This window comes from Citrus clementina, unplaced genomic scaffold (genome assembly GCF_000493195.1).
Source record: "Citrus clementina cultivar Clemenules unplaced genomic scaffold, Citrus_clementina_v1.0 scaffold_8, whole genome shotgun sequence".
NCBI classification, from domain to species: Eukaryota; Viridiplantae; Streptophyta; class Magnoliopsida; order Sapindales; family Rutaceae; genus Citrus; species Citrus x clementina.
In genome coordinates, this window is record NW_006262022.1 from 780,240 (window position 1) to 799,216 (window position 18,977).

Genomic DNA, 18,977 nt, shown 5'->3' on the forward strand with positions numbered 1-18,977 from the left:
TTATGATCCGCGACTCCATGTCATTATTATTGATTTATATATATATAGTGATTATAGTAGAGTTGCTCCATCTAAAGTTCTGTTTAATAATCACATAATCAAAATAATAAATGATAAAAACTAAATTATTATTATGATTATGTAGTTATTAACAATATTTTATGGTAGAGCAACTCCACTGTAATCGGACCCTATATATAGTTATTGGTTACAAATTCTTCCTTATTAATTTATTAGTGTATCTATAGAGTAATGGTAGTTGTTAATTTTTTATTATTGGTTTCAAAGTCTTCCTCATGAAAATTATAAAATTGTGCCATGTGTTTAGGTAATTATCATGCCATAAAAACTAGTACTCATTAGATTATCCTCTTATATTTGTAAATTTATACTTTAATCTATTATATGTAATGTAACATAAATTTTAAAAATTATAATAAATAAGTTGAGACGTATAACTAAAAAATTAATACATATTTTTTTTAAAGCTCAAATAGAAAGAGAAAGAAACTTAATTTTGGAGGGTGAAACTTGTTTAAACTTATGATTATTACTTTTAAGTCGCTACAATTTATAAATATATTATAGCATAGGATTTACGAGATTCTCCATTTGTACACTTATGATAAGGTAGTCTAAAATTCTATCAAGAATAATTTAAAAAGTTGTGTCAATTAAAGACAAAATCTTATCTCACATTTAAAACACATATTTATTTACACTAAGTATTTGAAGAGATATATTTACCTCTATATATATATACACACGTATTGATTTACGCACAATAAATTTTTGAACTAACTATAATTTTAAGGTAAACTTCCTTTTACTCTCAATTAGAATGACAAAAACTTCCTTTTACTCTCAACTAGAATGACAATTCTCAATTATCTCCTAAAAATATAAAAAAACTTCAATTTATTCCATTTTCGTTTTTAAGGTAAAGGAAAATAAGAGTATGTTGATGAATTTTTTTATCTTCTTAATTGATATTTTCATATTTTTAGAAATTAAATTAAAGATTATCGATGTAAATGGGGAGTAAATCAAACTTTACCATAATTTTATGAAAATTTTAATTTTTGATGCTGTCTCTACTAGAGTCCAAAATACATAATACAATGAAATTAAATTTATTTGCCTATTAATGGATAAGAATTTGTCACTGTATTATTTATAACAGTGAGTTGCTAGTGTCGTAACAACTCTGTGGAGAATTGTTGCGCAATAAACTAAACGAAATGACCAAACACAAATGACTAAAACAAGCTCTCTTCTCTCTCTTTCTCGAGCCCCTACCTTCTCCATCACCTATGCTATGTGCTAAATCCAATGCATTTCCTTTAACCTGTCACGTTTCTTCATCGCTTTCTACATTTCTCTGCTCATCAGTAGCTTGCTAGGTTTTTAAAGCAGGTAACATCCCATCAACTCATCAACTTGAAAGCTCCTCACTTCTTAGTATTTTTAACCATGAGAAGAACATTGTTGTTGCTTACGGCCAACATTATATGTAAGAGATGAAATGGGTAGTTTTTGTTTGCCAAAATGTTAAAGGAAAATGTTAAATGGGTTGCTTCGAAACTTCTCAAACGCCCGTTTTGTTCTTTATTTCTCTAAAGCTTCTCATTTTGCACTTTGACACTAACCCACTTTCTTTTTGTCACTTCTTTTTGTCACTTTAGTGTAAACAACAGCTTCAGAATGGGAGGGTGTGTTGCTTCCAAACTAGAGGAAGCACAAGTTGTGGCCATTTGTAGAGAAAGAAAACGCCAGTTGAAGTTAGCTGTAGAGAAGAGATATGCTCTAGCGGAAGCACATTGCAATTACTGTCAAGCTCTGTATGCAGTATCCGCAGCCATTAAGCTGTTCGTTGCTAGACATGCTTCCCCTGCTTCACCATATCTCATTACTTTCCCTCCTGCTACTGGTTCTCCGCCGCCGCCGCCACCACCACAAAGTGACCATAAGGTTATAAACAACCCAATATTTCTTGAAAAAACGCCCTCTGAGTCAAACCAAGAAGCCATTGCTTGTGAATCATGTGGTTCTTCAACAACTTCAGATTCTTGTGATGAAGGGGAAGAGGTTGAAGAAGAACAAGTGATTAGAGAGGAACAGACTTGTATGTACTATAATTACATGCAAATGCCTCAGTCAGTGCCATCAGAACAAGTAGTCAGAGAAGAGCAGGCTTGTATGTTCTATAATTACATGCAAACCCCACCACCACCAGCAATGCCTTCGCCTCAGAGAGATTTTGGGTGGGATTTTTTCAACCCATTTGATGGTGCTAGGCCAGAAGTTATAAGCAGTTACAGAAGGATTTCTGATGATGAGTTGAAGGCTGTAAGAGAACAGGAAGGGATTCCAGAGCTTGAAGAGGAAGAAGATAGAGAAAAAGAAGAGAAAAAAGCGGTGATGGCTGAGGAAAATGTTCCGAAAGAGGCTGAGAAGAGTGAAGATGGCGCTGTGAAAGAAGTGGATGGGGCAAATGTGAGCCACGGAGAGCCAAAGGGTCTAACTGTTATTGGCAGCCCTGAGAAAGGAAGGGAGCTGCTTGAAGCATTGAAGGACATTGAGGACCATTTTATCAGAGCTTATGATTCTGGAAAAGATGTATCCAGGATGCTAGAGGTTAACAATGTTCATTTGCTGTCTAATTTGGAGGGAATCAAAGGTAAGAATGGTTTTTCTTCTTATGGTTCTGTTATTTTAAGCATCTGTTCTCATCATTTTTATCTGCATGAGCTATATCTTCGGCTGCGGCCATTTTGTATGTGTCCTTTTGCTGGACTTCATTTCAAGTTGCCATTTTCTTAGAGAATCTGCAACCTGGCTAGAGGAAATGGCATATGGATTTTTTTTTGAGTCTTTAACTTGCAAACTTAACCCCTCTTTTCATGATTTTTAAATGTTATAACTATCTTTCAATTTCAGTGGCATTGCATTTTTTTTCATGGCTTGAATTCAATTAATTTGGCGTTCCTAAAAGGTCTGATTAGTCGTTCTGACAAGATCTAGATGGTGGAGCTTATTCTACTATCTTCGTTTAATTATGGAAAATGTTCTTTTAATTGATTTATGAAGCTCCGTTCTTGATATTGTGGAAAAACTGCAGATTATGCAGAATAAGTTCTCAAAGATGACTCTTTTTACCTTTTTATCTCTCTTTTTTATTCTTGCTACATTATTGTATTTTCGATCAGTCCTCAATTTAGTGTTACACTGACCACATATCATTACTGATCTTTTTATTTTTTTTCCCCTTTTAACAGTTTATATCCTTTGATGCAGAGAACTCCTCAAAACTCATGCAACAAGCTATTACATGGCATCGGTCCACATCATCGTGTAAGAGCCTTGTAGTATCCAGTTCCAAAAATTCTTTAACGTGGAAAGAGTTTAACAACGATCTCTTCAACGACTATGGGGTGATGAATGCCGGAAGCCATTCTTCAACATTGGACAGGCTGTGTGCTTGGGAGAAGAAGCTTTATGACCAAGTTAAGGTAACAATATTTCAGATACTGCGTTTTCATTAAATTATCCATCTGTAATGAAGCTGTTCTTCACAATTATTGGGATGTTTTACTACCTGCTAATTCAACGAAATGTTGATCTTGAGATTTTTTACTTTAGTCATTTTCACCTTTATTCCACAATTTTTATTGACATCATTAGATATTGGTGCAACTTTGGTCCAATGGATAGAGTATCTATATGTCACCTTTGCTTCTCTATGAATTGCCCATGTCAAAAACTTGGTTGTCTTGCTGGTGATGGCTTCTTGTTCTCTCTCCATATGTTGGGCCGGCAAAAGGCAAGCAAAAATTAATTATTAACAAAGCTGGATTACCAAGTATTTCCTTTCTGATGATTTTTTATTCTTTGCTTTGCTTTGGCATGAATAGCTTTGATTTTGTCTCCCAAAAAAGCTCGCGCAAGGATCTCGATGTTTTACAGGAACATTTTGAATCATGCAAGGAAGAAGAGGAACTTTTTTATTTTATTTTCAAGTAACCTTCTGCCAATATCACTATGGCTTTTGACATTTTTTCTTTAGGAAGGGGATGACACTCGGAAAATCTATGAGAGGAAGTGCTCGCGGTTGAGAAACCAGGACTTCAGAGGAGATGATGAACTCTTTATAGACAAAACTCGAGCAAGTGTGAAAGATTTATATGCTCGGATCTTGGTTGCAATTCGCAGTGCTGAGACTATCTCAAACAGAATTGACAAAATAAGAGATGAAGAACTGCAACCTCAAGTTGTTGAACTGTTAAAGGGGTAAGGGCGTCCAACCTCTACAATAAACCAAGAGGATTGCATATTGATTGACATTCTTCATGTCATTATTTTTAATTTAGTTTCTATGTTGTGCAGCCTAACAAATAACTGGAAAATTATGTCAGAATGCCATGAAACCCAGAAGAAGATTGTTTCTGAAGTGAAAACTTTAGCGTGCTCTACTTACGGAAAATTCTGCAATGACTCTCATCGGCTAGCTACACTTCAGCTTGAGGCTGAGCTTTTAAATTGGCGTGAATGCTTTACAAGCTATGTTGCAGCACAGAAAGCATATGTTGAAACTCTACATGGTTGGCTAACCAAATTCCTTGTCCCTGAAGTTGAATTCTCTTCTAGAAGGAGCAAGAGCTCATGCTCATCGGCACCATATCGTCTTGACGGGCCTACTTTGCTTGTCATCTGCAATGGTTGGTTAGCGTCCGTGGACAAATTACCAAATAAGGCAGTCTCCTTTGCACTGAAAAGCTTTTCAAAGGAGATGAGAGCATTGTGGTATCAGCAGGGTGAGGAACAGCATCAGAAGAGAAAAGTTGATAGCCTAACAAAAGAACTGGATGGTAGGACTTTGGCATACCAGAAAACAGAGACCAGGGTCCTTGAGGCCAAGCTCACGGAAATGAAGTCATTGGAGCTAGGGGCAGACACCCATTCTCAAAACGAGTACTTGACAATGAAGAAGGATCAGTTGGACATGTTCAGAAGGAAACTGGAAGCTGAAAAGGAGAAACACCAAAACTGCATTCAAGAAACACAAAGGATCACGTTGAATGGAATTCAGACCGGTTTTTTGACAGTTTTTGAGTCGTTAGCAGAATTCTCCAAGACTTCTGTAACCATGTATAATGACCTATTGACATACAGTGAGAATGCTGGAAAAAATGGGAGCCCGTCATACATTGAAGGCTCACAAGTTGAAGAAAATGGCAGCAGTTGAGTCCATATATGTGAGCAAGGGCTCAGGTGGATTTCTGGTGTGTGTTTGCAAATCGTATCAAGTCGAAGCAGCTCGCTGAGACAAGTATATTTATGTCTATTGTGGGATGATTTTTTTTTTTTTTAAAGGATTGCCATTTGTGTGCTCGAAAGGTTTGCCCATAATTTTGTAATACGACTTGTATATTCCTGCTTCATTTCTCTTGGCAAGGTTGGCCAAGAAGTGTGAAGGAAGGCAAATGGGCAGTCAGGCGTACGTAGATAAAACTTAGTTGACGAACCGAGGATTTTAATTTGTTATGTGACAATTGATCCCCTTGATCAGCGACTGATTATTTTGCTTTATGCTCAGGAAGCTCCTCTATGCAACCCTTCAGAAAATCTTTAAGATTCCAACTACCTTTCTGCGCAGCATCTAACTCTGCAGGCTTTGGGCAGCAGAGTGAAATAGCGAGCTTGAGACTGCTACACAAAGCAAAAAACTATGGGCGCATGTCCTCTCCTGAAGCTTTTTCAAAGACTAATGTCTATAAATGCTCTCTGTAGAATATCATTTAGGTATTCCGCAACTTTAAAACTTGGGGTGTGAATAACATGCAGTAGCTCTACCATAGAGTTTCTCCCACTTTCTTCTTACAAGTTCACTTTTCCGTTGCGCATCCCTCTTTTCTATTGGAATCCTATGTATACGTGTGTGTGGAGTTGCTCCACTGTAGAATGACTCAAAAAGTTGATTAGGTGTTTGGAAGTAGAACAAACAAGTTAAAGAAAAGTCTGTTTCTGGCTCCCATGAATGAAACTATAAGAGTTCAAAAGCATTTGAAAAAAAAAATGGATTTACATGTTGATTGTAATTCTCAAGCAGATCTCAGAAATAATTCAAGATTCACTACATTACTACCTTCTATGAGTAGTTTTGTACAGCATGCAATGATACACATCCTAAAAAAGCTGGGGTATGATCATGCCAATGAATAATTACAGGTTTTACAATACATGCTACAATTACAATTTCTGCTTAGCTCTATCTTAAGTACAGGGAAACCAAGAACTGCGAGAAAAGTATAAATTCACTAACTACAGCAGCAGGTGAATGAATGCCGAGAAATGGGACGATGTCTACCTGCAACCAGTTCTCCACTGCTGAGCCCACTACTGCACCAGCCACAAGCCCCCCAATGGTAATTACAGCAGCTTTTCCTGCATGAATGAAGAAAGAGTCAGTCCAGGTATTGACCTAAATCTTAGGCTGCCACATCCCATCCCACCATCTAACACCTAGGAAAAGCTAAAGAGCTCAAATCTGAAGCATCTTTCAGAAGGATTAACAAAATAGAATACGTTCCTCGTCGTAACCAAGCTCCCTCCTCCTCCCTTTTTACTTTGATGCTTCTTCCCAATTCTCCTTTTTACCACCATCAAGTCAAGACATAAGAAAATCTAAATAAACAACTGAAGCACTATACTAATTTTAAGAACCATATAAACTATAACCTAAAAGTGGACAACAATTACTTCCTGCATGAAAATTGTACCAAAAGTATAAAAAACTCATACTTCTAGAGTGAAAACTCATTCAAAAAAGATTAAACACAAAGCTGTAAATAGCAGATAGCTCATTACCTAGCTTAACATTCTTTCTGGTCATGAAGTATAAGGAAGCCCCAAAGCTGCTTGCTAAGATCAGCCCAGGAACATCAGCCCCAGCATAAGGTGCAATAGATGATGTAGAAGTGCCATTAACATAAGTTAAAACCATCAGAGCTCCATATACACCAGCTTGAATTCCCAAATCTCCAGTTGACGGGTTTTCTACCGAGACAGTTGACTTCTTCAAGGAAGTCTGCAGCCACTGAGGCATTGGTCCCATTCCTGGCGTACCCACAGGATTAACATCTGCATACCGGATGCTACTATCCACAACTTTCCCTGCTCGACGCTGAGTCAAGCTTCGCATAAGCAACATGTCATACGCAGCCTCAACCTAATAACAATTCAACCACAAAGTCATGAGAAAATAACAATAACCAACAACACTAAAAAGAGAGTTGGCATTACAAATACTTGCTACATGATAAATAGAAGGCTAGGCGACACTGTCCTAGGCTCATAGCAATAATGTCACCCACCCAATGGACCTCGTCAATAATAAATCATCTTAATTGAATGTGAAGTTTAATCAATAAACCAAATCAAATATCCAAAATTTTATCTATCAATATCAAAATATCCAATCCAATAGCAAACAACAGACCATGAGTTCACGTCTATATCAATGCACTGGTCTCATAAACCTTGAGCTTCTCAAGAATCATTGAGGAATCACAGGTCAACAACACATCAAAATCAAAGTTTAACAACCAGCTAAAAATTCAAACTTTGAGCTTAAATTCTTGATAGGTAGCAGGTATACATATTGCATACAACAAATCCCATAAAATTAAAGCACTCATAATTACACTGCTCTACAGGATTAACAATTTGACCTTTTCAATACAGCATAACTCTTATTCACATAATTTGCAAAACCCCTTTATTTGAATTTCAGGGTAATAATCTAATAAGGGTGAGAGATAAAAGTAACCTGTGCAATCGCCTCTTGGTCATCTTTACAGTTAGCAACAATCGAGTTTTTGGCGCGAAGTATTTCATCAAATGACGCAGTTTCTGACACCCCAAGTAGCTTCAACGCGTTCTCCACCGACATCTCGAAGGGAGCTGAGTCGTCGGCCCGAGAGCCGGCCTTGGCTACTCCTGAAGCAGCCAACGTGCGCCGGGACAAAGAAGTAAGGCCTCTGAAAAGTTCTGACTTTGTGGGCTTTAATGGAGTGGGGTGGCAGGTGGGATTGAGATGGTGAACCGCCGGCGGTCGGGGGATCTGTGAACCGGGAGAGAGGCGGTTGGGCCGGACGGAGAGAGTGGCAGCAGCCATCTGTGTCTGTGAAGGAAATGTGAGGCTGTGTTGTGGACTTGTGTCTTTTGTTTGTGTGTTGAAGAATCGAGTAAGAACCAAGCAACGGTAAATCTGAGATGATCCCGTGCTGATGTGGAGTTGGTGCACCTCAGCTGTTGTTATACATTAATATTAAATATTCATTAAAATTATTAACATTTTTATTTTAAAAAATTTTCAAAATTACATTAATATAAGTAAATCTGAAAAATTCTCCTCCCGAGTCGACGAAAGTCTAAATATATATACTCATATATATTTTGAGTAGTGCTAGGGAGAGAGAAAGATAAGAGGAAGCTGACATAAATTCACATATTCTCTTTCTACCATTTTTTTCGTTTTTTTCTCAATTTTCTCTCCCCTTAGTATTTTTCATATATATTTTGTATTATTTTAAAAACCTATCTTTTTTTAAGAATATTTCACTTGAGTTTGGGTTTTGAGATGGATAAACAGAATTAATTTGATAATATTTGACCAGCCCTGCCTTTGAAAAAAAAAAAAGGAAAATTATAAATTTTTAACTAAATTATTAAATTATAATTTGCTAGCATTAAAGCCAACATGAGTTTGACAAAAGTCTAAAATGTATTAAATACTCCTTTCCAAAGCTTGAGCCGTAAAATTAACTATTGTATGTGTCGACAAAATTCTATTGAACTGGTAAATTAGTCTATCTATTTTATGAAAATTGTTAAGTTACCTTAGGATACATTATGAGAAAATAAAACTTCCATCAAAGAAAAGCAAATGAAAGGCTTTCATAAAAATTGTCGAAGTTGTAATTGATGACCTAAAAGTAAAATTAATTAAACAACTATTTAGATCACTAAATACATCTTTTGAGTTAATGTAAGTTACATTATTACTTAACTTAACAATACCCCTATTTTATTTATTTATATTGTACGGTCCTTTTCATTTAGTCATTGTCCATTGATCATCCCCTTACAAGTCTTGCAAGTTAATACTTCCTAAAGGTGTCGTTTACCATTGCGCATGTAGAGATGTCACTAATTATTAGGAGAAAAATCTTTGGTTAGCCAGTTTTAGAAAAATAATGATTAAATGTGCGGTTCATATTCAGCTTGATGTGTTGTGGCAATTGCAAAGCGTACAAATAGATTTTAGTTTTATCAAGAAAAATAACGATTAAACTTGTGGCACGCAAAATGAAAAGAAAACAAAAATCCGGGTTCGTTGGCTAAGCGGAGACTTATGGTCACTGGTAGAAGCCGTGAACAGTTACTTTGGCGGCAAAATGTTAGCTTCTTTGAGGGCAGCTCCTACACTTTGCTTATCGAAGAGAAGATATAGAAATGGGTTCTGTTGCCGAGCGTCTACTCTCCAAAGCAACGCAAATGGAGACCGAAACAGCACCAACAACAATGGAAAGAACAAGAAGAAGATAGTCGTTGTTGGCTCTGGCTGGGCTGGCCTTGGTGCTGCTCATCATCTCAGCAAGCAGGTGCTTTATCCTCTTTCTGTGTGTATGTGAATTTTGACTTTGAATTTAGTGAAAAGGGTATTGGCGGAATTTTTTTTTTTGTTTGCAGGGATTTGATGTCACTGTACTTGATGATGGGAATGGCTTTGGCAGTCCTGATGATATCAGTATGCAGGGTAATAGATTTCAATTTTATCATAAGAGGAAATCAAGACAAAGATTATCATAGGGTGAGTTGAATTCATTCCATCTTATGAAGCCTAATAACAGTCCAATTTTTACTTTATGTTATAGGTTTTTGGTATCCTTTTCGGAATATCTTCAGTCTTGTTGATGAGCTGGGTATTAAACCCTTCACCGGCTGGATGAAATCTGCACAATATTCAGAGGAGGGGTTGGAGGTATTTTAGAACTTTTCTTTTGGGCGAGACAGCTGTATTTGTCTATGAATTGCCTTACCGGAATAATTTTGCAGGTTGAATTTCCAATATTCCAAGATCTTAATCAGCTTCCAACTCCGCTAGGAACCTTGTTTTATACTCAAGTACACCTTGGATGCTATTTTGGTGTGTTGGAAAAAGTTTATTTGCTAAGCTTTGGCCTTTCTGTTAACTGATCTTCATCACACCATGTGCAGTTTTCTAGGCTACCATTAGTAGACAGGTTGACATCACTCCCTCTAATGGCTGCAGGTACACTCCTTTTGTTTCTAGTCTTAGTTTTTTTGAAATGTTTAAATCAACTTCATCTGAACCGGATTGAAACCATGCGATCAGTTTGTCTTTGAAGGTATTAATTACTTTCTAAACCTTGTTTTGCAGTAATTGACTTCGACAACACTGATGTAGCCTGGAGAAAATATGATTCAAGTAAGGATCATAATCATAGCTTTGGAATTCAGCTAGGAAATTTATTATTACTTGAATTGCTTACTCAAAGACGAATAGTTGAAGTGTCTTATTCAGAGGTTTGACATGTAGTCACTGCAAGGGAACTTTTCAAACAGTTTGGGTGCTCGGAAAGGCTCTATCGGAATGTTATTGGTCCCTTGGTGCAAGTGGGTCTGTTTGCTCCTGCAGAACAATGTAGTGCTGCTGCAACTTTGGGAGTTCTGTACTTCATCATCCTTGCCCACCAGGTTGGACAGATTCAATTCCTTTGTGGAGAATAGCAGTTTTTTGATGAGTATCCTGTGTTCTGTGGATAGGTTTTGATAGATTATAAGCATCTAACTCGTCCGTGTCATTGTCAATAACTTTTCTTTTCTGTTGATTGTTGGTTCATTTTGTGGATGGAAACAGAAAAATTTTGATTTGGTATGGTGTCGGGGGACACTTAGGGAGAAGATTTTTGAACCATGGATGGACTCCATGAGGACTAGAGGCTGTGAATTTTTAGATGGTAGAAGAGTGACTGACTTCATATACGATGAAGAAAGATGTTGTATCTCAGATGTAGTTTGTGGCAAGGAGACATATAGTGCCGGTGCAGTTGTCTTGGCAGTTGGAATTTCTACACTTCAAGAACTCATTAAGAATAGGTATTCTCTGTCACGCTTCCAATGCCTTTATCTTTTCTTACTTTTCTGAAGTTCATTTGATACTAGTTTGAATCTATGATAAACTGAAGTATTGATGAACAATATTACTGCTAGACCTTTATGGCCAGAAGGGATTATGCTTTAAGCAGTTTCATATCTATGTTAAATATATCATACTGCATATTTAACTTTATCTCTCATGCTACCCTGGTTTGACCAGCCATTGTTCTTTGTAGTGCAGCATATTGTGTAATAGGGAGGAGTTTCTGAAGGTTTTGAACCTAGCCAGCATTGATGTGGTCAGTGTTAAGCTCTGGTTTGACAAGAAGGTATGTGCAAAGAATTCCCCTTCCCTTGTCATTTGCCAAAGCCTAGCAAAGAAACAGTTATCCTATTCCTGGATACTCTTGAGCTGCTATCATATAACCAGGTTACTGTTCCAAATGTGAGCAATGCTTGCTCTGGATTTGGTGATTCATTAGCATGGACCTTCTTTGACTTGAACAAAATTTATGACGAGCATAAAGATGATTCTGCAACAGTTATACAAGCTGATTTTGTGAGTATTATATCCTATCTCTTTAATCTGTCGAAAGGAAGCTTTAGCCAGTACAATTCAACTGTGATTACTAATTTCTGTCTGTCCAAAAATTCATGTGCAGTATCATGCTAACGAGTTAATGCCACTGAAAGACGATCAAGTAGTTGCAAAAGCTGTGTCTTATCTCTCAAAGTGCATCAAGGACTTCAGCACAGCAACTGTGATGGATCACAAAATCAGAAGATTTCCGAAATCCTTGACTCATTTTTTTCCAGGTAGTCTGCTATGAGTTTTAGTAGCAATGCGGAAAAAAATAACAATGAGAGCAAGGATGCCCATGGAAACGTATGCTTGCTTCCATGCTATGCTTGTGTAATTTGTCTGCATTTTAATGTTTTAGATTTAAATCACTGCATTTACTTGGTCTTAGCAGAAAGATGGTCTACTCATATTCAATATGTGGTTAAGTAAGCACTTTGCCCATGAAAATTCATTTTTGTTTCCCTTATGGTTCGTTCCCAAAGGTTCATACAAGTACATGATGCGGGGTTTTACATCTTTCCCGAATTTGTTCATGGCTGGAGACTGGATTACAACCCGGCATGGTTCATGGTCACAGGTCACATTCAAATTATTTCCTTTTCCTTCGTGATGAGAATTAATAAAATGAAATTCAATTTCTCAACATATGTTCTTCACAGGAGAGGTCTTATGTCACTGGACTCGAAGCTGCCAACCGGGTGGTCGACTATCTTGGAGATGGAAGCTTTTCTAAAATTATTCCAGTGGAGGAAGATGAACCTCACATTGAAGCATTGCGCACCGTCAACAGAAGATTTAATGAAATCAGAGCGCAGCTTCCTTTTTCAGATTACTTCCTTCAGTGAACCTATCATTGAATATGAAGATTTTCTGCGGCAATATCAATACACTTATCAAAGTTCTGTTTTCATTGCTACCACTTTACTCAATTGCTGCATTGACATTAAAGATGCAAGCACTGGTTTTGTCCACAAAGTCTTAAAGTATAGATTGATTAATACTGAATGAGACAAACATCACCTGACTCTTATCTTACAAACTCTTTAACAATCAACAATCTTTCAATTTTTTGTACATGATTTTGTCAATCTATACACTTTTAAAAGAGATGGATTTTCTAGCTATGAAAGTGACCTCTAAGCGAGGTGCAAGTAGTGTTTTAGTAGAACATACAAGAGCCTCCGAAGTAAATACAAAGTGACTGTCTGACTGAGGCTAAGATCTAAATTTAGCTTCAATGCCATGAAGCACTCTTTTCAGAACCTAGGTCTTGAGTTTATTAGCCACTAGGCTGAGAACTCACAATTGTCAGGTTATGGGTTCGAGTCCCCATAATGTATTGCAGAGGTTTAATTTTCTTATTTAATTGAAGTAAAGATAATTTTCTTTCTTTCGAAATGTGAGTGGAGTAGACGTCTCTTGAATATTAGAGAGGATAAAAATTTAAGTAAATTTTATAAAAATTAATGTAAATTAGTTTCAATAATAGTCTGATTTGTAAATATCAATTGTATTATTGAACAATAATTTCATGTAATAAAAAAAAAAAAAAGCCTTAGAGTTTATTGACGTGTGTGTGTGTAAGCGACTTACAAGTATGATATGATTTATATGCACATTTATGTATGTGGGATTATGGGCAAATTTTTATTTTCAAATATTTAGAATAGAATCCCGTCCCTTCGTAGACTTGTAAGCTCACATATAACAAAGCTAATCAATTTCATAAAAAAAAAAGAAAAGCAAAGCGAATCGGCCAATGTCCCAACAAAGTTCTAATTATGAACAACAAGAAGCATCCTAATTAAAACACATGCATGATAAGGGCCCTTTCAGAGGTCATGGACATGCTCAGGCTGCTCAGCCCGTTACAACCCCAACGAATGTCATCATCAATCCGAGAACTTGCGAGATAAAGTGCACGCACTGCCACGTGTCAGCATCTGCGGCTATCGCAATAACGGACGCGCTAGATCCTGCGCATCTCTTCAATGAACTTTCCTCACCATGTCCAATCCCTACACGCCGCATCATTCTCAACTCTTCAATTTTACATTAATGTCCCAGTGATTTATGATAATTACGAATATTGCCATTTAAAATTTTAGATAGCAAAGAAAAAAAAAAAATAGATATTAGAGCTCAATTTTATTCTTTTATTCCATCTCTCATTGCCCCTCTCCCTCTCTCTCTCTCTCTCTCTCTCTCTCACTCACAGAGATCACAAGAAAGGTACGCCTCTTTTTAGATCCAATCCCCATAATTCTTATTCATTTACTTCGATTTAATTTTATCTAATTTAGTTTAATTGCACTCAGTATAATCCAGATTTAAGTTCATTAGATCCTGTGATTTTTTTTTCCTCTTCATCTTTTTAATTTAAATTCTTACCACTAATGATTCGGGATTTTGTCTTGTTTATGCATTAAATTCAGGAAATAGAAGGGTTTTTAAAGTTTGAATTTGTATCATATTCTTTTTTGTTAGTTACAGGTTGGATTCCAGAATGTTAGCTTAATTTAGTTAGTCGCTTTCAATATGATTCAATTATTGCTTTAGAAGAGGGAGTTTATTTGCTTTTTGAGTTTCTGAATTGTTGGGTCAATTGTGTAGTTTTCAGATTAATCTAGTTTGTGGTGCTGATCAAGCAACTTTTTGATGCTGTTTTTTAATCTGGAGTCCTAGTTATCATTTTTTTCACGAATTGCTTTGCTGTTTTATTTATGAATGTTGCTTTTGTTTGACACCTTTGATGACTTTGTTGTTTTTCCTTCCCCTTTTTCAGACCAAAAAAAGAAAAAAAATTGAAAATGGGTGTGGCACAAAACAATGTTGACATGGAGGAGGGTACTCTGGAAGTCGCCATGGGTATGTTATGCACACATTTGTTATGTGTACTAGTTGGTGAAGAATCATTCAGTTCACAATAGCAAGTGAAAGAATCGTTCTGTTCACAATAGCAAGAAGTGTTGAATTGCTGGGAAATTGTTAACTTGAATCTGGAGTTATCTATAAATTGTTAACTTTTTTTTGGGTGTTGCAGAGTACAGAACGGTCACCGGAGTTGCTGGGCCTCTAGTTATCCTTGATAAAGTCAAGGTAGATTATTTTCTTTTCTTCCTCAACATCATTTGGTTCTGTTCGTTTCCTTGAAATTTGCTGATTCATGCATTCCGTGATGAATTTGTTAGGGACCCAAATATTATGAGATTGTCAATATTCGGTTGGGAGATGGAACAATGCGACGTGGTCAGGTCCTAGAAGTTGATGGAGAGAAAGCTGTTGTTCAGGTAATTCTCTTTTATGTTCTCCAACTTTGGTCGGTGGTAAGAGTCCAATTATATGCAGTCCTGTGATGGTGTTAGAAATTAGATGCTTTTAGAATAATTATTTCTAAAGGGATTTGTCTCCTATGAATTAATGTTGAAGCATTTTAACCAATATTATTAATTTTTTTTTTTTTTTGGTGTCTTGTCTGCCAGGTCTTTGAAGGGACATCCGGAATTGACAATAAATTTACAACTGTGCAGTTTACAGGGGAGGTGTGGTTCTGGCTATAAACTTCATGTTATGGAAATAGGCTTTACTTGTGCTACTTTAGTTATTCTAGAGATTTTTATATTTTAGTCACAACCTTTTGATTTGGATTCTATTTGGTGGTTCAAATTCTGTATTTTGTGTGAAAAGACACCCTGCTCATGTGTGCTCTATTTTAATTTTTCTAGAGATTTATATGTCTTGGTCACTACCGTTTGATTTGGATTCTCTTTGATGGGTTAATTCTGTCTTTTGTGGATTGGTCTTTGATATGAAAAAACACCATGACCATGTTTCTCAGGTTCTGAAGACTCCTGTCTCATTGGATATGCTTGGGCGCATTTTTAATGGTTCTGGGAAACCCATTGATAATGGTCCCCCAATTTTGCCAGAGGCTTACTTGGATATATCCGGTAAGTTACCAATTTTTTTCACTCATGATATTTATTTTCTGATGTTAAGAAAAAGATTTGGTTGAATTTGTTTCCTATCTCCTCCCTCTCCACCCCCACCCCGCCCCCCCCCCCCCCACAAAAAAAAAGGTTTGAAAAGTTGCTGTAGAAATATCTGTTAATTTGAGACATCCATTTACATAAATTTGATTCTGTTTGTCTCCTTCTTCATAGGAAGTTCTATCAACCCTAGTGAGAGAACCTATCCTGAAGAGATGATACAGACAGGGATTTCTACCATTGATGTGATGAACTCCATTGCTAGAGGACAAAAGATCCCTCTTTTTTCTGCTGCCGGTCTTCCCCATAATGAAATTGCTGCTCAGATTTGTCGCCAGGCTGGTTTAGTCAAGCGATTGGAGAAGACTGATAATCTTCTTGAGGTATATTATCATACTAAACAGTATTGGCTATAACTGCTGCATTTATTCGTGCATACATTCTTGAATCTTGATGATGTTCTTGTTCAACTTGGATTCATATGCCACAATTTTGTGGATGAAGGCAGAATATTGGTGCGGTCAGCATCTCTATGCTGAAATATATTCTAAATTAGTATGAATGAATATACACAAAATCATCTTCTTAAACCATATAATATGGCACATCCTTTGATTCTGCTTGTAGATGTCTAGTTTTCCGGTTCTTTCAACTAAGTTCCGACCTGGTAAATGTTTTTACTTCTGTCTATTTCCAGGATGGGGAAGAGGACAACTTTGCAATTGTGTTTGCAGCTATGGGTGTAAATATGGAGACTGCACAGTTTTTCAAACGTGATTTTGAGGAAAATGGATCAATGGAGCGAGTGACTCTTTTTCTGAATCTGGTATACATATAAATTGATGCATTGGCTTTTGGTCTGTATCTTTTTATAAGAATTGCTGTTCATTTTCTTGTGGAAGTATATGATCTCTTGTGGTTTGTAAATATATTGGACCTAAAGTTAGTTTTTTTCCGTTATATGTACAGGCTAACGACCCTACAATTGAACGTATTATCACTCCTCGTATTGCTCTTACTACTGCAGAGTATCTGGCATATGAATGTGGGAAGCATGTTCTTGTCATACTGACGGACATGAGTTCTTATGCTGATGCTCTTCGTGAGGTATATACAAATTCATGTCACTGGTTTAAGCATTATAGGATGTATACCAAAGGCAGTTGAGGCAAATACTCAAAAAGTATTTATTTTTATGTAATAGCCTTGTCACTCTGTGGTTCTGATTCGCTCATGGATATTCCAGATCTTTGCAGAAGTGCACAGTCCTATGCAAGACTAGCAAGTAATTTTGATAGTTTACTTTATAGAAGTTTTCATAGGACAAACTACTGATTTGTATGGCAGGTGTCTGCTGCCCGAGAGGAAGTGCCTGGAAGAAGAGGGTATCCTGGGTATATGTATACTGATTTGGCTCAAATTTATGAGCGTGCTGGACGAATTGAAGGTCGAAAAGGTTCCATCACCCAAATTCCAATATTGACTATGCCAAATGACGGTAAATTCCTGAACCATGTTGGCTGGATTGCTTGCATACTACTCCTTGCTTTAGTTGTAAAGCCTTATTTTGTTCTTTTATTTGGCCAGATATTACACATCCCACTCCAGATCTTACGGGATATATCACCGAGGGGCAGATTTACATTGACAGGCAGCTCCAGAACAGACAGGTAAGGTTACGAAGCTTGTTTCGTGAAAGGCATCAATTGAGTGAACTAGATTTTTATGTCAGTTGATAAAGGGTAAATGGTAATTGTATGTGCAATGCAACAAATGCCAATATGTGATGATGTTATAAGCATGTCCTAGTATTGACTTATTACAGACTGAACTTCAGAATTAAGGTTGAGTTTGTTTTCAGTGATGAGAACAACAGTCTTATGCCACAGACCCTTCAAGATCTTATTCGTTTGTGGAATGAAAAATTATTGTTTAAGATTGGGCAAGAAATTGAATACTAAACATTAAGGTCAGATTTTGCTTGGTTGAAGTCATTGTTGACTATGACGTATTTAGAAACCTGGTCTTTATTGCTTGCCAATAGATCGACAAATGAAGTTGGTGATTAAGTAAGCTTATAAATACTTCGAAACTAAAGGTTTATCATTCTGAATTTGGCAGATATATCCTCCGATCAATGTCCTTCCGTCCCTATCTCGTCTGATGAAGGTAAGAATGCTCGTACATGTTTGAACTCTGAACTTGGTCAGGGGTGCCAACTTATCAATCAATGCAAGTACATTATGAAGGCTTATTTTAAATGCTTATCCTATATATTTACAGAGTGCTATTGGTGAGGGGATGACTCGTAGGGACCATTCCGATGTTTCCAACCAGGTTTGATAGGATAACCATGGCATTCATTATCCTGTATACTTTTCTATAATCCATGTTTAAAACCTTTCTATTGATTGCTTGTATCTTTAACCCTCAGCTGTATGCAAATTATGCCATTGGGAAGGATGTCCAGGCAATGAAGGCTGTGGTCGGAGAAGAAGCACTTTCTTCTGAGGATCTGGTCTTTTTCTTCTCTTAATTCACCAAATTCTCTATTAACATAGAGTCATTTATTACAATAATACTCACAATACTTCTGTTGTCTGGAACAGCTGTACTTAGAGTTCCTGGACAAGTTTGAGAGAAAATTTGTTGCTCAAGGAGCTTATGACTCTAGGAATATCTTCCAATCTCTTGATCTGGCATGGACACTTCTTCGCATCTTTCCTCGTGAGCTTCTCCACCGTATACCAGGAAAGACCCTTGACCAGTACTACAGCCGTGATGCAGCTAATTGATGAAGAAGCCCTCTCGTACTGACATGTACCTTGCTGCCTCATTGGTTTTGTCTACAATTTGTTTATTCACCAGCTTTTTGATATAGGTTGCATTTCTCCGTTGAGCAGAAATAATAAAGGTTGTAGTCCACTTGAGGCCCCCGTGCGAAGCTCTTCGTCTGGTCAAAAGATGCAAATATTCTTTCAGCGGAGTGCTTTTTAGATCTTGTAATTCCTGTATCTTCTATTTATTAGTGTGGTCTGGATACTTTTTCTCAAAATTGAAACCATGGTAGTGAGGATTATAATGCCCAAGTTTGATGATTATTCTATTTATCCTGTAATTCTGTCTTTGTTGGACTTTTTCCTTGAGAGGGAAAAAAACCTGTTCGATGTTTTTCAAAATGCGTTTGGCATGTTTTTAACTAATTGTATTACATGTTCATG

General features: G+C 36.8%; 4 protein-coding genes across 5 annotated transcripts; 3 read left to right on the plus strand and 1 right to left on the minus strand.

The window, feature by feature from the left end:
- The first annotated feature begins 1,407 nt into the window (after positions 1-1,407).
- Positions 1,408-6,005, plus strand: LOC18035327 (nitrate regulatory gene2 protein). Its single transcript, XM_006422472.2, has 5 exons — positions 1,408-1,513; positions 1,686-2,680; positions 3,298-3,512; positions 4,067-4,290; positions 4,387-6,005. Exons 2-5 carry the CDS (start codon positions 1,705-1,707, stop codon positions 5,243-5,245), a joined length of 2,274 nt encoding a protein of 757 aa, XP_006422535.1. The 5' UTR covers positions 1,408-1,513; positions 1,686-1,704; the 3' UTR covers positions 5,246-6,005.
- A 75-nt stretch (positions 6,006-6,080) lies between these two features.
- Positions 6,081-8,268, minus strand: LOC18034618 (protein CHAPERONE-LIKE PROTEIN OF POR1, chloroplastic). The gene is made up of 3 exons (XM_006422473.2): positions 7,829-8,268; positions 6,868-7,228; positions 6,081-6,444 (listed from the first exon to the last, which is right to left on the minus strand). Exons 1-3 carry the CDS (start codon positions 8,174-8,176, stop codon positions 6,269-6,271), a joined length of 885 nt encoding a protein of 294 aa, XP_006422536.1. The 5' UTR covers positions 8,177-8,268; the 3' UTR covers positions 6,081-6,268.
- An 882-nt stretch (positions 8,269-9,150) lies between these two features.
- LOC18034521 (15-cis-phytoene desaturase) lies at positions 9,151-13,123 on the plus strand. 2 transcript variants are annotated; one of them, XM_024179370.1, is made up of 13 exons: positions 9,151-9,665; positions 9,754-9,820; positions 9,939-10,045; positions 10,120-10,188; positions 10,282-10,336; positions 10,466-10,513; positions 10,625-10,782; positions 10,946-11,184; positions 11,426-11,513; positions 11,615-11,743; positions 11,847-12,000; positions 12,250-12,344; positions 12,427-13,123. In XM_024179370.1, exons 1-13 carry the CDS (start codon positions 9,459-9,461, stop codon positions 12,610-12,612), a joined length of 1,602 nt encoding a protein of 533 aa, XP_024035138.1. In that variant the 5' UTR covers positions 9,151-9,458; the 3' UTR covers positions 12,613-13,123. The 2 variants fall into 2 exon arrangements, 1 of the variants encoding a protein (XP_024035138.1); XR_002904314.1 differs by lacking the exon at positions 12,427-13,123 and having other exon boundaries at positions 11,847-12,070; positions 12,250-12,327.
- A 795-nt stretch (positions 13,124-13,918) lies between these two features.
- Positions 13,919-18,927, plus strand: LOC18033964 (V-type proton ATPase subunit B 2). Its single transcript, XM_024178696.1, has 15 exons — positions 13,919-13,999; positions 14,553-14,635; positions 14,811-14,866; positions 14,959-15,057; positions 15,250-15,309; positions 15,606-15,717; positions 15,931-16,139; positions 16,454-16,582; positions 16,726-16,863; positions 17,104-17,254; positions 17,344-17,426; positions 17,878-17,925; positions 18,040-18,093; positions 18,191-18,274; positions 18,366-18,927. The coding sequence occupies exons 2-15, from the start codon at positions 14,578-14,580 to the stop codon at positions 18,549-18,551; spliced, it is 1,467 nt and encodes a 488-aa protein (XP_024034464.1). The 5' UTR covers positions 13,919-13,999; positions 14,553-14,577; the 3' UTR covers positions 18,552-18,927.
- Positions 18,928-18,977: the final 50 nt, after the last annotated feature.

Bases quoted from the DNA above. Each gene is read 5' to 3' on its own strand.
- LOC18035327 (XM_006422472.2), top strand. From the start codon at position 1,705: ATGGGAGGGTGTGTTGCTTCCAAACTAGAGGAAGCACAAGTTGTGGCC. The intron at 2,681-3,297 runs GTAAGAATGGTT...CCTTTGATGCAG, and splicing joins TAATTTGGAGGGAATCAAAG to AGAACTCCTCAAAACTCATG. The intron at 4,291-4,386 runs GTAAGGGCGTCC...TATGTTGTGCAG, and splicing joins GTTGTTGAACTGTTAAAGGG to CCTAACAAATAACTGGAAAA.
- LOC18034618 (XM_006422473.2), bottom strand. From the start codon at position 8,176: ATGGCTGCTGCCACTCTCTCCGTCCGGCCCAACCGCCTCTCTCCCGGT. The intron at 7,229-7,828 runs GTTACTTTTATC...AATTGTTATTAG, and splicing joins ACCAAGAGGCGATTGCACAG to GTTGAGGCTGCGTATGACAT. The intron at 6,445-6,867 runs GTAATGAGCTAT...TCATTCATGCAG, and splicing joins CAGAAAGAATGTTAAGCTAG to GAAAAGCTGCTGTAATTACC.
- LOC18034521 (XM_024179370.1), top strand. From the start codon at position 9,459: ATGTTAGCTTCTTTGAGGGCAGCTCCTACACTTTGCTTATCGAAGAGA. The intron at 11,185-11,425 runs GTATTCTCTGTC...TTTGTAGTGCAG, and splicing joins CAAGAACTCATTAAGAATAG to CATATTGTGTAATAGGGAGG. The intron at 12,345-12,426 runs GTCACATTCAAA...TGTTCTTCACAG, and splicing joins GGCATGGTTCATGGTCACAG to GAGAGGTCTTATGTCACTGG.
- LOC18033964 (XM_024178696.1), top strand. From the start codon at position 14,578: ATGGGTGTGGCACAAAACAATGTTGACATGGAGGAGGGTACTCTGGAA. The intron at 14,867-14,958 runs GTAGATTATTTT...TGAATTTGTTAG, and splicing joins TTATCCTTGATAAAGTCAAG to GGACCCAAATATTATGAGAT. The intron at 16,140-16,453 runs GTATATTATCAT...GTCTATTTCCAG, and splicing joins AGACTGATAATCTTCTTGAG to GATGGGGAAGAGGACAACTT.